The sequence below is a fragment of the Miniopterus schreibersii genome (assembly GCF_964146895.1).
Source record: "Miniopterus schreibersii genome assembly, chromosome: 10".
NCBI classification, from domain to species: domain Eukaryota; kingdom Metazoa; phylum Chordata; class Mammalia; order Chiroptera; family Miniopteridae; genus Miniopterus; species Miniopterus schreibersii.
This window is the reverse complement of record NC_138110.1, coordinates 61,795,349-61,808,772: the sequence shown is the minus strand read 5'-3', so window position 1 is coordinate 61,808,772 and position 13,424 is coordinate 61,795,349. Positions and strand designations below refer to the sequence as shown.

At 48.4% G+C, this 13,424-nt stretch overlaps 1 protein-coding gene and 1 pseudogene across 10 annotated transcripts in view; one reads left to right on the top strand and one right to left on the bottom strand.

The window, feature by feature from the left end:
- The window catches only part of TTLL9 (tubulin tyrosine ligase like 9), a 35,507-nt gene extending 23,648 nt beyond the window's left edge, over nt 1–11,859 (top strand). For all 9 annotated transcript variants that reach the window (XM_081149899.1, XM_081149897.1, XM_081149898.1 and 6 more), the window contains 7 exons: nt 212–252; nt 1,120–1,207; nt 2,591–2,649; nt 3,484–3,680; nt 5,021–5,134; nt 6,278–6,402; nt 10,542–11,859. In XM_081149899.1, the coding sequence (XP_081006025.1) occupies nt 212–252; nt 1,120–1,207; nt 2,591–2,649; nt 3,484–3,680; nt 5,021–5,134; nt 6,278–6,402; nt 10,542–10,618 (701 nt within the window). In that variant the 3' untranslated portion in view covers nt 10,619–11,859. The remainder of the gene's footprint in view (nt 1–211; nt 253–1,119; nt 1,208–2,590; nt 2,650–3,483; nt 3,681–5,020; nt 5,135–6,277; nt 6,403–10,541) is intronic.
- Nucleotides 11,860–11,932: 73 nt separating this feature from the next.
- On the bottom strand, nt 11,933–13,044 carry LOC308563150 (large ribosomal subunit protein eL6 pseudogene; annotated as a pseudogene). Its single transcript has one exon. The product of its transcript is annotated as a large ribosomal subunit protein eL6 pseudogene (transcript).
- Between the last annotated feature and the right edge of the window lie 380 nt (nt 13,045–13,424).

The window sequence follows — 13,424 nt, the reverse complement described above, 5'->3', positions numbered from 1 at the left end:
CTCTGCTCTTGGACCAAGCTCCCCTCTCTGGGCCTCTGGTCATGCAGTTTCTCCTGCCTGAGGGTCCTATCCCCTCTGGACTTGGGTGGCACCTTGTACCTCAGGATTTTTATTGGGATTCATGTCTGTGGGTCCACTGCCCTATCTCCCAAACCTAGCACAAGTGCCTGACAATATTTGGTACATGAATAATTCTTTCCTTGCCTCACAGGCCGCAAGTTTGACCTGCGTGTCTATGTGCTGGTGATGTCGGTGAGTAAGACAGGTGCCCTCTTCCAGCTGTGGGTAAGGGACAGCTGGACTCAGGGACAGGGGACAAAAGTCATTCTGGGGGCACCTGTGGGAGCTTGTCTGGCTTTGCCCGCCTGGGAGAGCCCAGGGGGACATCTGAGGGTGGGTGGGGCAGATAAATGGATTCAAATTTTACCATCTCGGATGCCCCAGCCCTCCACATGTCCTTTTTAATTCATCGTCATCCATGATGAGCACAGCTAACACTTACTGAGCACCTACTAAATCCCAGGCCCTGGTATTGAGCAGGTTTTCTCTTACTCAGTCCTCTACTAACCAGGGAGGTAGGTTCTGTTACTCATGTTACAGATGAGGAAACAAATAAAGAGGTGGTTGAGTGACTTGCCTAAGGTGACAGCTGGTAAAGTGAGAGCTGGGATTAGTATCCAGGCAGCTTAGCCCCAGAACCTAGTCTCTTAACCAAGGAGTTGCTATGCTCCCTCCACCCAGTCACTCATTTACTCATTCACTCATTCATTCATTCAACAAACACTTAAACCTTCATGGTCACCACTCTACGCTGGGCACAAGGAGACAGGCTCACCCATTGTCTAGTGGGAACTATGGACACACACCCTGAGGTGGGGGTCACACATGGGCGTGAGCAGAGAAGAAGCCCATTAATTTCATTTTCTTCTGCACCTTGCCCCAGCCCCTGCGCCTGGGAAGGAGGGGGCAGGGTCAAGGGAAGCTGATGTTTGAGCAGATTCTGGCGGGTGCAGGGTGCAGGCAGGGCAGGCCCGCTGGAGGAAGCAGCAGGTGCAGGCGCCAGGGTTCAGTCCCCTCCTCTCCCGTCCCCTTCCTCTTCCTCCTCCCCCTCCATCACAGTACATCCCCCTGCGTGCCTGGCTGTACCGGGATGGCTTCGCCCGCTTCTCCAACACCCGCTTCACACTCAGCAGCATCGATGACCAGTGTATCCTGGGGTCCCGCCCCCATCCCCGGGCGCCCTGCCCTTCCTGTTCCCCGGCTGTCCTGAGAGTCCATCCACACTGCAGACGCCGGGTGCCAAGTCTGGGCACAGGAGACACACAGTGACCACGACAGGTCTGTTCCCCTCCCTCTGGGAGCTTACAGTCCTGTGGGGGTGGGGGGTCCCCCGCGATCTGAGGAAAGCAGCCCTGCTTTGCTCTCAGCGACTCATCCCGCACAGTTCTGCATGATGATCACGTTGGCGGGGTGCCTGATATTGGCCTTGACTGTATTCACAGGATCTACTTTCATGTCCACTAGGGTCCGTAGGCTAGGACAGTGCCCCTTGGAGAGCGTTTGCGCCTTTTATGGGCTTTTCCTTCAGTGCCTACCTGGTGGCTCGCTCACTCTCTCAAACATGATGCCATTCTCACCCGTCAAGGTGGCAGCAACCAAAAATTTGATAGGACACTGTGCTGGCAAGGCTGGGGGAACGCATATGCTGGCGGCAGGAGTGTACATCGGTGCCATTTATTAGGAGGCAACCTGGAAAATGTCCATGGAGGGACAAATGCACATACCTCTGAGCCGGCAATTCTCCTTCGGGGACTTTCTCCTACAGGTGCACCCACAATGCAGGAAGATGGAGGCTTAAAGGTTATTCACTCCACAGTCTTGTTTGTGAGATGGGAATAATTTGGGAAAGTGCCAAAGAGCCCAGGACAGCCTGTCTTGGGCTCACAGTTCACAGTGAGGTCAGGCCCACCCATTTGTAGGGCCCAGGGCAAGATGATGTGTATGAACGTGCTCTGTAAGCTGCAAAGTATTGTCAGTGTTACTGCTGGTCACCATGGTGATGATAGCGCAAGGCAGATGTCAGAGGCCATCTTGACCCCACCCCAAAGCTGGATCACTTTTTCAATATTCCTACAAAGTGGCCACCCAGCCTGAACGCCTCTAATGACAGAGAACTCAGAATGGCCTGAGATGGCTGTTCTATATTGTCTTTCTACTTGAAAATGTTCTCCTATTGAGCTGAAAAATCATATTATCAGCTATGCCAACACTGTAAGAGGTACTTTTATACAGAATGTTATCTGATCTTTCAAATAACTCTGTGAGGCCAATATACTATTATGTACTCCCGCTAAATAGGTGGATAGAGAGGTTAAGTGACTTGCTCAGGGGCCGACAGCCAGTAACAGTGCAGGCAGGATTTGAACCCAGGCCCATCTGGCTCTAAAGCCCACACATGTGCCCTCTGGGCTGTTTTGTAGCCTTCCCCATCAATTCCTGAGGAAGGGTCTTAGTTTGGTCCCTGGGGGCTACATGGAGCAGGACTCACTCTTTTTGTCCACACTGATCCTTGACCACCAACCTCTGCCAGATGTTCACCTCACCAATGTTGCCGTGCAAAAGACGTCCCCGGACTACCACCCAAAGAAGGTGAGCAAGCGGGGCTTCTGCCCTCTGGGTATAGCCTCTGGGACTTGGTGGGGTGACGAGTTAGAGTGCCAAAGAGCCCAGGACAGCCTGTCTTGGGCTCACAGTTCACAGTGAGGTCAGGCCCACCCATTTGTAGGGCCCAGGGCAAGAGTACAAATGGAGGCCCATGCATTGTCTAGATATTTAAAAGTTATAAATCAAACTAACACATTCTTTAACAAAATGTTCTATCTTCCTGCCTTGACAGATATGCTTCTATCTATCTATCTATCTATCTATCTATCTATCTATCTATCTATCATCTATCTATCTAATCTATCTAATAACCTGCAAGACCAGGTTCAACTCTAGAACTCTCAGACTTCTCAGAGTTAAGAGCCAGAACAGAGGTGCACAGGGAGAACTGGTCCCCAGCTCACACCCACACAGTGAGGGCCTTCTGCATATCACCCAACCCTACCACAAACAGCAGTTGGTCATTCATTGGGCCTTGGGATGCACACATGGTCAGTGCAAACTCTCTTCAGTGAGGCAGGCCCAGGGGAAAGGCCTGCACAGGGCATTTGAGCAAGGACTTCTGGGATTGTGGGTTCCCAGGCTATGCTCTAGAAATAGAGGCATACACACTCTAGTTGGGCACATCCCCCTGGGCATGCAGAGTCTTTGTCCTGAAAGGAGGGGCACACTTGGGGTTCTCCTACTCACAGGACTCAGGGATGGGCTCCTCTTGTCCAAGCCTGAGGGCCATCTTCATGGTGATTGTTGGAGGGTCCCAGCAGGTCAGGCCCTGGTTAACTGAAGCTCCCTCTCCCAACCCGGGTGCATGGGCCCCAGGGCTGCAAATGGATGCTCCAGCGCTTCCGCCAGTACTTGGCATCCAAGCATGGGCCAGAGGCAGTGGAGACACTCTTCAGCAACATGGACAACATCTTCATCAAGAGCCTGCAGAGCGTGCAGAAGGTGATCATCAGTGACAAGCATTGCTTCGAGCTGTACGGCTATGACATCCTCATAGACCAAGATCTCAAGCCGTAAGTGGGTGGGCCAGTGGCCCTGGAGAGGGGGTTTGTTTTCTACACTCTTCACCTTGACTGCCTGGGTTTGACCTCAGCTTTGCCACTTCCTAATTGAGCACACTTCCTGTTGCCTCAGTTTGCCCATCTGTTAAATGTTGGTTGTGCCTATAGGATTGTTATGAGTAATAAATGAGGTATTGTCTATGGAGCACTGAGCCCATGCCTGGCAGTACGAGGTTTTCCCTGAATATCTGCTGAATCTGGGATCCTCCTCTGGTACCAGGCAAGAGAACTCCTCTCTGTAAGCTCTGGTGCTTTCGGGATGCAAAGTGCCTTGTAAGGGAGTATTGTCACCATGTGGATCCTTGTAAAGAATTTGGTGCACTCCCTCAGTGTCCATGAGGTTGAGCTGATGAGTAGAACAAACCTGAGGTGGCAGGGACCACAGCAGTGGCCCTCACGTGATACCAGTGGGGTTGTTCTGGGAGCTTGAGGTCACGCAGTAAGTCAAGGGCAGAGCCAGGCCCAGGGTCATAGTTCCTGGGCTGAGCTGCTCCCAGTCAGCACCCCGGCTCCTGGACCCAGCCCCTCCCCAGAGTTGCTGTATAGCGTTGAGGGGCTTTCTGAGCCAGGATCTAGGTCAGGCCCAGGTTCAAGAGAAACAGGGTTCTGGCATCAGTGGGTCTGTCTCCTTTGTCCCTGGGGTAAGATGTGGCTGTGGGCACTAGAGTGGACACTGTGGGGAAAACGAGCTTGGAGGAGGCAGCAGATAGTGGAAAGTGAGACCCGAGTCTCCCACTCCCTGCTGGGTGAGCCCTTCCTTCTCTGCACCCAGGTTCCTGGCTGTAAATGACCAGGTTGCACAAAACAAGAGGTTGTAAGCTGGAGGCCCTTCAGTTGCTTTCTGCCTGCAGACATCTGGAGTTTGGCCTTCAGGATGTTTTTTGTTTGTTTCTTTTTAATTGAAATTCAGTGACAATCTCTAAACATTGGGAGATGTTTGCACAAAAATCTGGATTTTTGGCTTTTCTGGAAAACTCAGACAATCTAGCAATCCTGGACTCGCACTCCCACACGGCAACACACGCCCAGGAACTGGTCATCGCCAGCCCTTTAGACATGAGATGCTCTTCCTTGGTCACCACAGCCTGGCCCCTTTGGGGATATCAAATTTGTAACAGTTGTTTTCAAAAAGTTTTAGGCACTGAAAATTTTCTTCTAATGGAAAGTGGGGACAGTGACTCTGGTTGAATGAGGGTGGGGCCCAGGCACCCCATCTGGCCTCTCAGTGAAATTCCAGGGGCTCCAGGGAGCAGGAAACCCTATACCCCCCTCCCCCGCCCTGCCCTCCCCAGGTGGCTCCTGGAAGTCAATGCCTCCCCGTCGCTGATAGCCAGCAGCCGGGAGGACTACGAGCTCAAGACCTGCCTCCTGGAAGACGCCCTGCACGTGGTGGACATGGAGGCCAGGTGAGGGGCGGGCAGCCTCCCAGGGAAGAGGCAGACTCAGAGCCTGGGACGTGAGCTGCCCTCAGAGACACTCTGGCCAGCCCCGCTAGTTTATAGATAGAGAAACAGATGTCCACACAGGGCTGGTGCCTGGTCCAAGGACTCAGCCCTTTTGAGTCAGAGCAGGGCCAACCACAGCGTTCTGAGTTTTGGTCCAGCAGGATTTCCTTGACACTTCTGGACTGGGGACCCTGGACCAGTCACTTCACCTCTCTGAGCCTATTTCCTCATCTGTAAAATGGGAAAACATTATGTCTACCTCTCAGGATTGTTAGATCAATTTACCAAGATAATTTATTGTCAAGTGCCTAGCTACAGTAAGCACTCAATAAGAGACTACATGTTGTTATAACAATGTGTATATAATGGAAAAATCCAGGGCCTGATTTCAGTCGATGTTGGCTGGCCTGTCTTCCCCCCTCCCTCCCTCCCTCTCCCTTTCTCTCTCTCATCTTTCTTCTCTATTAGCTTTTTCTCAGTTATTCCAGCAAGAGTTTGAGGGCTGACTCTCATTGCTCATGGGTGGGGTTTGGGTCACATGCCCATCTCTGAACCAATCATTGTGACTCTGTTTGACCAGGCTTAGGTCTTGTGCCCACCTCCCAGGGGGTGGAGTCAGCCTCACCTGAGCCCTGTGAGAGAGAGGAGTGGTTCTCAAAGGAAAAACCAATGCACCCTTAGGCTGAAAGAAGGTGAAATGGATGCTGAGCAGGGGGAACCTCAGGTGTCCACTGTATCTACCATCATTTATTCATTCAACAAACATTTGAGCCCCTACTGTGTGCCAGGCCCTGTGCCACACATTGAGGACACAGTAAAGGACAGGATAGGCACAGTCCCTGCTTCCATGGAGTTGATGGCTTGGGGAAGACAGAATTTAAACCAGAATGCAGAAGTGTTTGAGCCAAGGAACAAAAGTGGGGAACGACCCCTCTGAGACCTCTGTGGGCACCTGGGAAACAACCAATGAATGGATGGACAAAAGAAGGAACTCTGACAGTGTGGGAACCAGTAGGGTGCAGGGATGAATCAGGAAGCCAGCTTGGGTCTTTGGGTCCCACCAGGTTCACCCTCTTTAATCCTCTGTGTCTCCTGCCTGGCCAGGCTCACAGGAAGGGAGAAGCGAGTGGGAGGCTTTGACCTCATGTGGAATGATGGCCCTGTCAGCAGAGAAGAGGGGGCTCCTGACCTGTCAGAGATGGGGAACTTTGTGACCAACACACACCTCGGTATGTGGGGCCAGGTGGGAAGTCGGCACCAGGGATGTGTCTTGGGAGGTGCCACGTTAGTCTGCAACTGGCAGCTTGGCACAGCTGTATGACGTTAAGCCAAGGACTTCACCTGTTTGTTCCTCATCTGTAAAATGGAGATAAATAGTTTCTATATGCCGAGTATATATGCCTAGAACATTGCCTGGCACATAGTGAGAGGTGTTATTAATCTGTTAGGAGGTAGGTTTCAAAAGGTTTAGGAAAACAAAAAACCCCACAGGATAGGTTAAGAGAAATTGGGGACTTCAGGGCTTGACTTTAAACTTGGTGTTTAAAAAAATGAAAATTTTCTCTGAGTATAAAAATTATTCACACTTATTGTAGAATATTTGAAAACTAAAGAAGGAAATAAAAAAAATAAAAAAACACCACCCAGACATAACCATCTTTAACAATCTGGTGTATTCCCTTCCAGTTTTTAAAAAATGCATATATTCATACTTTTTCTTTTACAGAATTTGGCATAGGACTGGAGTTTTGAGTCCCACTTTTCCACACAGCATTTTCCACATCATTCAACAATATTAATAAGAGCCTGTCTTTTGGAAACACTTACTTGCTAGGTCTAGACTAAATATTTTACATACATTATCTCATTTCATTTTTAGGCCACTTTTACTATTATTTTACAGGTGAGGAAATAATCTCCAGATGTTACACAACTTACTTAAGGTCTCGGGTGTAAGTGGGAGCCAGCACTTGAACTCCAGTCTGTCTGACTCCAAAACCTGAATGCTTGACTTCTAGGCTCTCCTGTCCCTTAGCACAGTTAAAAACAAAATTCCCACATGGCTACAAAATATTCCAGCTTGGCCCAGCCAGTGTGCTTAGTAGTTGAGCATCGACCTATGAACCAGGAGGTCATGGTTTGATTCCCGGTCAGGGTACGTGCCTGGGTTGTGGGCTCGATCCCCAGTCGGGGGCGTGCAGGAGGCAGCTGATCAAGACTCTTTCATCATTTATGTTTCTATCTCTCCCTCTCCCTTCCTCTCTCTGAAATCAATAAAAACATTTTAAAAAAATTATTTAAAAAAAAATTCCAGCTTGCATAGATGCCAAATTTGCTAAACCAATTTCTTATAATTGAGCACATGGCATGATTTCAATTTTTCACTTTTATAAACAATGCCATGATGAACATCCTTTCACATAAAGCTCAACTGAGAAATCTGGCTGTTTCTATAGGAAAGATTCCTAGAAATATAATTACTGGGTCAAAGGGATGGACTTACTATAGCCAAATTGCTTTCTGGAAAGATTAACAAATGTGCCAGCTCTGAATTAAAACAAACAAAAAGCTTTACCAACTTGTGCATTCCACTGATTACTGGTGAGGTTTCAGATTTTTAAATATTCATTTTTCTTGTGTTAGCTTTCCATACTCAATCTATTTTTCAGTGAGTTGTTTACATTTTTCTAAATGTATAAAGGCCTTGGATATTAATATGTTGAGGTAATATACCTCTCTGTCAAGCTTACTGTAAACATTTTACTGAGTTTGTAATTTGCTCTTTAAATGTTGTTTGTGGCATCTTTTTAAATTTTTTAAAATTTTTATGAAAAGGTTTTAAATCTTTTTTAGTGTCTGTTATGATTTAGGATTGGGCTTGACTGCAAGCAACAAAAAAGCCAACTAATAGCCAGAGGGAGACTGAATTATACTGGGCTACAGGAAGTCTTGGGATTGGCCGTATAGGGCTGACACAATAGCAGCATGATGCCCCCAAGGGCCCAGCCCTTTCCTCTTTTTGCTTTGCCACACTTAGCAGGTTGCCTCGGTGCTCATGCCTGTTGCCTCATGGTTGCAAGATAGCTGCTCCAACTCCAGACACAATGTCCTTGTCCCAGGCAGAAAGAAACAGGAAGGCCCAAGGACCAAAGCCTTTCCTTCAAGCTTTGACTATTTATTCCAAAAGGGAAATGCTCCCAGAGACCTCTGCTGACATCTTACCCATCAGAGCTGGCTCACATGGCCACCCAAGATGCAAGGAAGCCTGGGATGTCAAGTAGTTTGCCTTGAGGAAGGCAGAGGAGAGGAAGTTTGTGGATGGTTTTTCCACAGCAGATCCCTAGTGTCTGCCACATTGCGTTGTTGGAGGATGACTACATAGTGCTTTCAAGCTGTGCATACAACTACCCGGAAATCTTGTTAAAATGAAGATTATGATTCAGTAGGTCTGGAGTAGGGCCTAAAATTCTGCATATCTGACAAGCTCCCAGGTGATGCTCTATTAGTTAACTGTTACTGTGTAACAAACCTTCCTGAACAGCTATCATATTTGCTATTCATTCTTCAAGTGTTGCCTCATAGGGCTGCAGGCACCTGGCAAATTGGCTGAGACTTGATGGCCTAGGATAGCCTCGCTGACGTAGGTGGTGGTTGATACTGATTGTCAGCTGGGCCTCTGGGTGGCCATTCATCCTCCAGCAGTGCTGCCCTGGCTCCTTCACATGGTGGTCCAGGGTTCCAGGAAGGCGAGATGCAGCAAAGCCTCTCGAGACCCAGGCTTAGAAGTCCCACAGTATCATTCCTCCACAGTCCATTAGTTAAAGCTAGTCTAGCCCAGATTCAGTGGGTAAGGAAATGGGCCCCACCTCTTGGTGGGAGGAACAGCAAAACCACAGTGCAGAGAGAGGTGCCTATAGGAACGGGGAGGAGTTGTTGCAGTTCTCTTTGCTAACAATCCACCTCAGATATCAGTGCTGCTGGTTTCTGGACCCTGTTTGAGTAGCAAAGATCAGTGCTTCTCCATCTTGGCTGCATGTTGGAATCATATGGAAACTTTAAAAAAGACCGATGCCTGCTGGAGATATACAGTTGGTCTGGACATCAGTCTTTCTTAAATCTCCCAGGTGACCCTAAAGCACACCCTAGGTTGAGAGCCACTGATTGAGAAGTCTCTAGAGTAATTCCCAAGTATCCAGTGGAGTGTGGGCATATGGTGGTGAATACAAGAGGAGTCAGTTGGGGGTGGGAAGAGTATTGATGAAATGTGTTACGGATGTGTTGAGGGATCTCCTAGTGAAAAGATCAGCAGATAACTCAGAGATGAATCTACAACTCCAAGAAGAGATTTTCATTGGACACAAAGATTTGGGAGTTATGAATGAGCCAATTACAGTTAAAGCTAGGGTTCCATGGAACCCTGGGGATGCATATAGTGGGCTCTTGTGCAGTGATGCGTTGATGACCAGTGAGTGCCTAGGAGTCAGGAATAGGGCTTTGGGGTGCTAAGAAAGATGGCCAACTCTTCTAAGTCAGTAGTTGTGGCTATGCAGATTCATCATTCCCAGCATTCGTGAGTGCCGTCAATGTGCCTGGCATAAGATTAAATGACCATGGAGTTGCTTCAAAGACGAGCTCTGAGAACACACAGGAAGAGGTGTCTCAGAAGCTCCTGTGGGCCTCTCTGCATGGACTGCCTGGGACACACTTCCATGAGAGTAGGGGCTGCTTGTGGAAAAGACTTGTGGGGTTTAAGAACTTGACCTCTGCCCTGGCCAGTGTGGTTCAGTTGGTTGGAGCATTGTCCTATACACCAAAAGGTCGCAGGTTCAATTCCCGGTCAGGACACACACCCGGCTTGTGGGTTCGATTCCCAGTTGGGGTGCGTATCAGAGGCAACCAATCACATTGATATTTTTCTCTCTCCCTCTCTCTCTAAAATCAATAAAAACATATCCTCTGGTGAGGATTAAAAAGAAAAAAACTTGACCTCTAGAGCTAGGTTAGCCTGGGTTCAAACCCCAGATCTGCTACTTATTATGTGATTTGGAGAAAATTATTTAGCTTCTCTGAACCTGTTTTTTCTTCTACACATTCCGGTGAGATCTCAAGTTAATCCACATTTAGCAGCTGAGGTAAGTCCCCAGTGAACGTTTCCTTCCTTTGATGATCCTTATACTCATCCCACAAAGCAGGTAACTGGTTTACAGATGAGAAAGCTGATGCTCAAAGAGAAAAATGACCTGCCTGAGGGCCACAGCAATTCAGTATGCACGGCTGCTGTCCCCTCCTCCCACTAGGTAGCTGCACTCCCCCAAACCCCCTTTTCTATAGCCAGGCCCTCCCAGCCAACACTCCGCTTCCCTTCCAGGTTGCATCAATGATAGAAAAAAACAGCTGAGGCAGCTGTTCCGCTCCCTGCCAGGCCAGAAGAAAGCTTCCAGCTAATACCCAGCCGCTGGGAGGAAAGCGACCCTGGGAGGTACCATGCCAGCCAGTCCTCTCCCCACTCCATTTCCAGCACAGCAGCACCTCAGAGCATGCACCTCCCTCCCTCTGGCTGGGCCACAGCTGCTGCTTGCTGCTTGGGCTGGGCCCCCTGGATTCCCCACCCCTGGGCGTCTTTGCACCAGAAGCCAATCCACTGGACTGGATGGGTTTTAACCTTGACAGACTGACTTGGCTAACAGGCCCAAAGAGTAAAAACTCATCAAGTTCTGCTATCCCAGAGAGATCACATCTAATAAATGCGCACAGGCCTTCCTCGAAGTTACTGGGCACTAGGATTGGCTCAGAGAATGCTGTCGGCTGCAGCCTCATCCTCCTGACTTTGACCCTTTGATGTCTCTCAGGTTAGTGCTGAAAGAGTTCTCCAAGGGCAAGAATTCACGGCCTGGGGAACTTGTCTTAAGCTGTGCTTGCAAAGCAAGCAGTTACTAGATTGTGTTTGTTGGAGGTCTGGAGGACTGAACCCTGTACATCTTCCCCTCCTTGTAATACCCTGACCTTACATGTCAGGGGAACCCATGGAGCTCCCCTGACCATCTGAAAGCCAGCAGGCCAGAGCATCCCCATTTCTCAGATGGGTATGGTAAGGATCAGGAAGGCAGAGCTGCTTAGTAGGGGTCCCTGCAAAGCTGCCCTTAGATCTAAGTTATCTGAGTGACATAGGTGCCTCTCTGGGCCTTCCCGCTTGAGGTTGGGTGCTGAGTTTTTTAAACCAGAATGCCTTGGGCTGGTAGGCCAGGAAATGGCTTAAGGAGTTGGGTGCAAGTAAAAATTTCTGCATTTTCCACATTTCTACGCCTTCTCTTGGTTTAATAGGAGTTACAAGTGGGCTTGTGGCTAACTGCTCCATGAAGGAACCATCCTGGGACCCCGGGCAGCTCCCTCTATCACTCCCCATGCTTCCAGAGAGTTCTTTTGGCTGCAAATAACAGAATCTGACTACTTGGGGAAGGGAAGGGCTTTTGGAAGAAAAATACTGCCGAATCCAAGAAGTGAACCAGTTAGCTTTGGGAAGGCCAGAAGCCGGCCATTCTGGGCCTCCTGCCTCCAGAGTGCAGACTTCCTTCCATCCCTGTAACTGAGGCAGCCCAGACAGCCCCAGGCAGAGGTTCCACCTTTCGAGCAGAAACCAACTGGCTCTTTTCTGGCCTAGTATCTACCCTGCCAGACAGGAAGGGACAGTGTTCAGACAGAGAGATTGTGAGCAAGGCAGTCATACAGATAGTATCTACCAAAGTAAACGCTGCTACTCCCTACGTTTTAAGTTTGTATTTACAAATATGCAATGTAACAGCAACATGTTCTTCCCTTCCACCCAAACACGCAGTTTCTGCTTTGAGGGAACCACATAATTGGTGACTGCATACAAATCACCAGCTTATTAGACACCTGTCCTGCTCTTTGCTTTTCTCACTTAATCTTGGAGCTTGTTCCAAATCAGTGCTCAAAGAGCTTCCTTCTTCCTTTTTGTAAGTTTATTTTTTTAACAGATCAGTTGTTTAATCAGGTTCTTCATAAGAAATGTAGAACACCAGTTTGTGAAGACAAAGCCCATTGGTGAGAGCAAACAGCGGAGGGAGCCCTGGAGCTGAGGAAGTGCTTTGATTTTTGACAGAATTTGCGAGTCCCTGGCTTTCTGATCAATCTTGCCCTGCTCTGTAATCTTGTATTTCTCTTTCTCTATGTCAAAGATCTCACCCTCCTGGTGTCTGGGCTGACGCAGCTGCTGCTTCTTGAAGCATCAGTGAGATGTTTGGGGATTTTCACACCACTGATAATCAACTTTGGTGGCGATGACAAATTTCTGGTGTGTTCTATGCAGAGGAACTGAATTAACGGACAGAGGTCCAGTCACTAGTAGGAAACCACTGCTCAGCTGCTTTAGGAAAACCACCCTTTTGCCTCCATGGCGCCCAGTGAGGGCGATCAGAATGGTTGCAGGAGTGATGCTGGCCCCGTTTTCTCACATGCTGACTGAAGGGTTTCTTACCCTGGCTCAACAGCTTTCGAGGCACATCTTTAGTAGGATAACATCTAGGTGTTTTGTGAAGTTTAACCACTCGGGTACCACCATTCTTGTCGCCATCAACTGGTTTTGTGACAGTAGCAAAAACTTTTTTTCTTTTCAATCTTGGATTTAGCTGCTGAATATTTCCTCTTGTGCATGGCCTTTTGGGATACATAGCTGACCGGGAATATCCGCCAATTCTTCTGACTAGGACAAGACTTCGGCTACAGTGGGGCTTCCCCTTCTTAGGCGTCTTGGCCTTGAGGTTACCCTTCTTAGCCTTGCCACCAGCATCAGCCTTCTTGGCTTCAGGTTTCTTCTCCTTAGTATCTGGCTTCTCAGTTTTTTTGCCAGCCATCTGGCAAGATGGAAAAGAAAACTAAGGAAAGAGCTTCCTTATTCTCAATTATAGCTGTGTGGTATCCCAATACCTGGAGCTATCAATTCCTTTCATCTACTGCGGACATTTAGTTGTGTTTTTTTTTTTCATTTAGTTTCCAATTTCATCTACCTATTCTTTGGGCCCTTGCGGAAAAAACAGAAATGTCTACTAAAAAAACTCAAGAGGATGCAAAATAGTAGTTCTGGGCCAATTCCTTTAATCTACTGAAGACATTCAGTTCCTTTTTTTTCTCTCATTTAGTTTCTGATTCCATCTACCTACTCTTTGGGCCCTACAGAAAAAACACAGAAATTTCTACTAAAAAAACTCATGAGGATGCAAAATAGTTCTGGGCC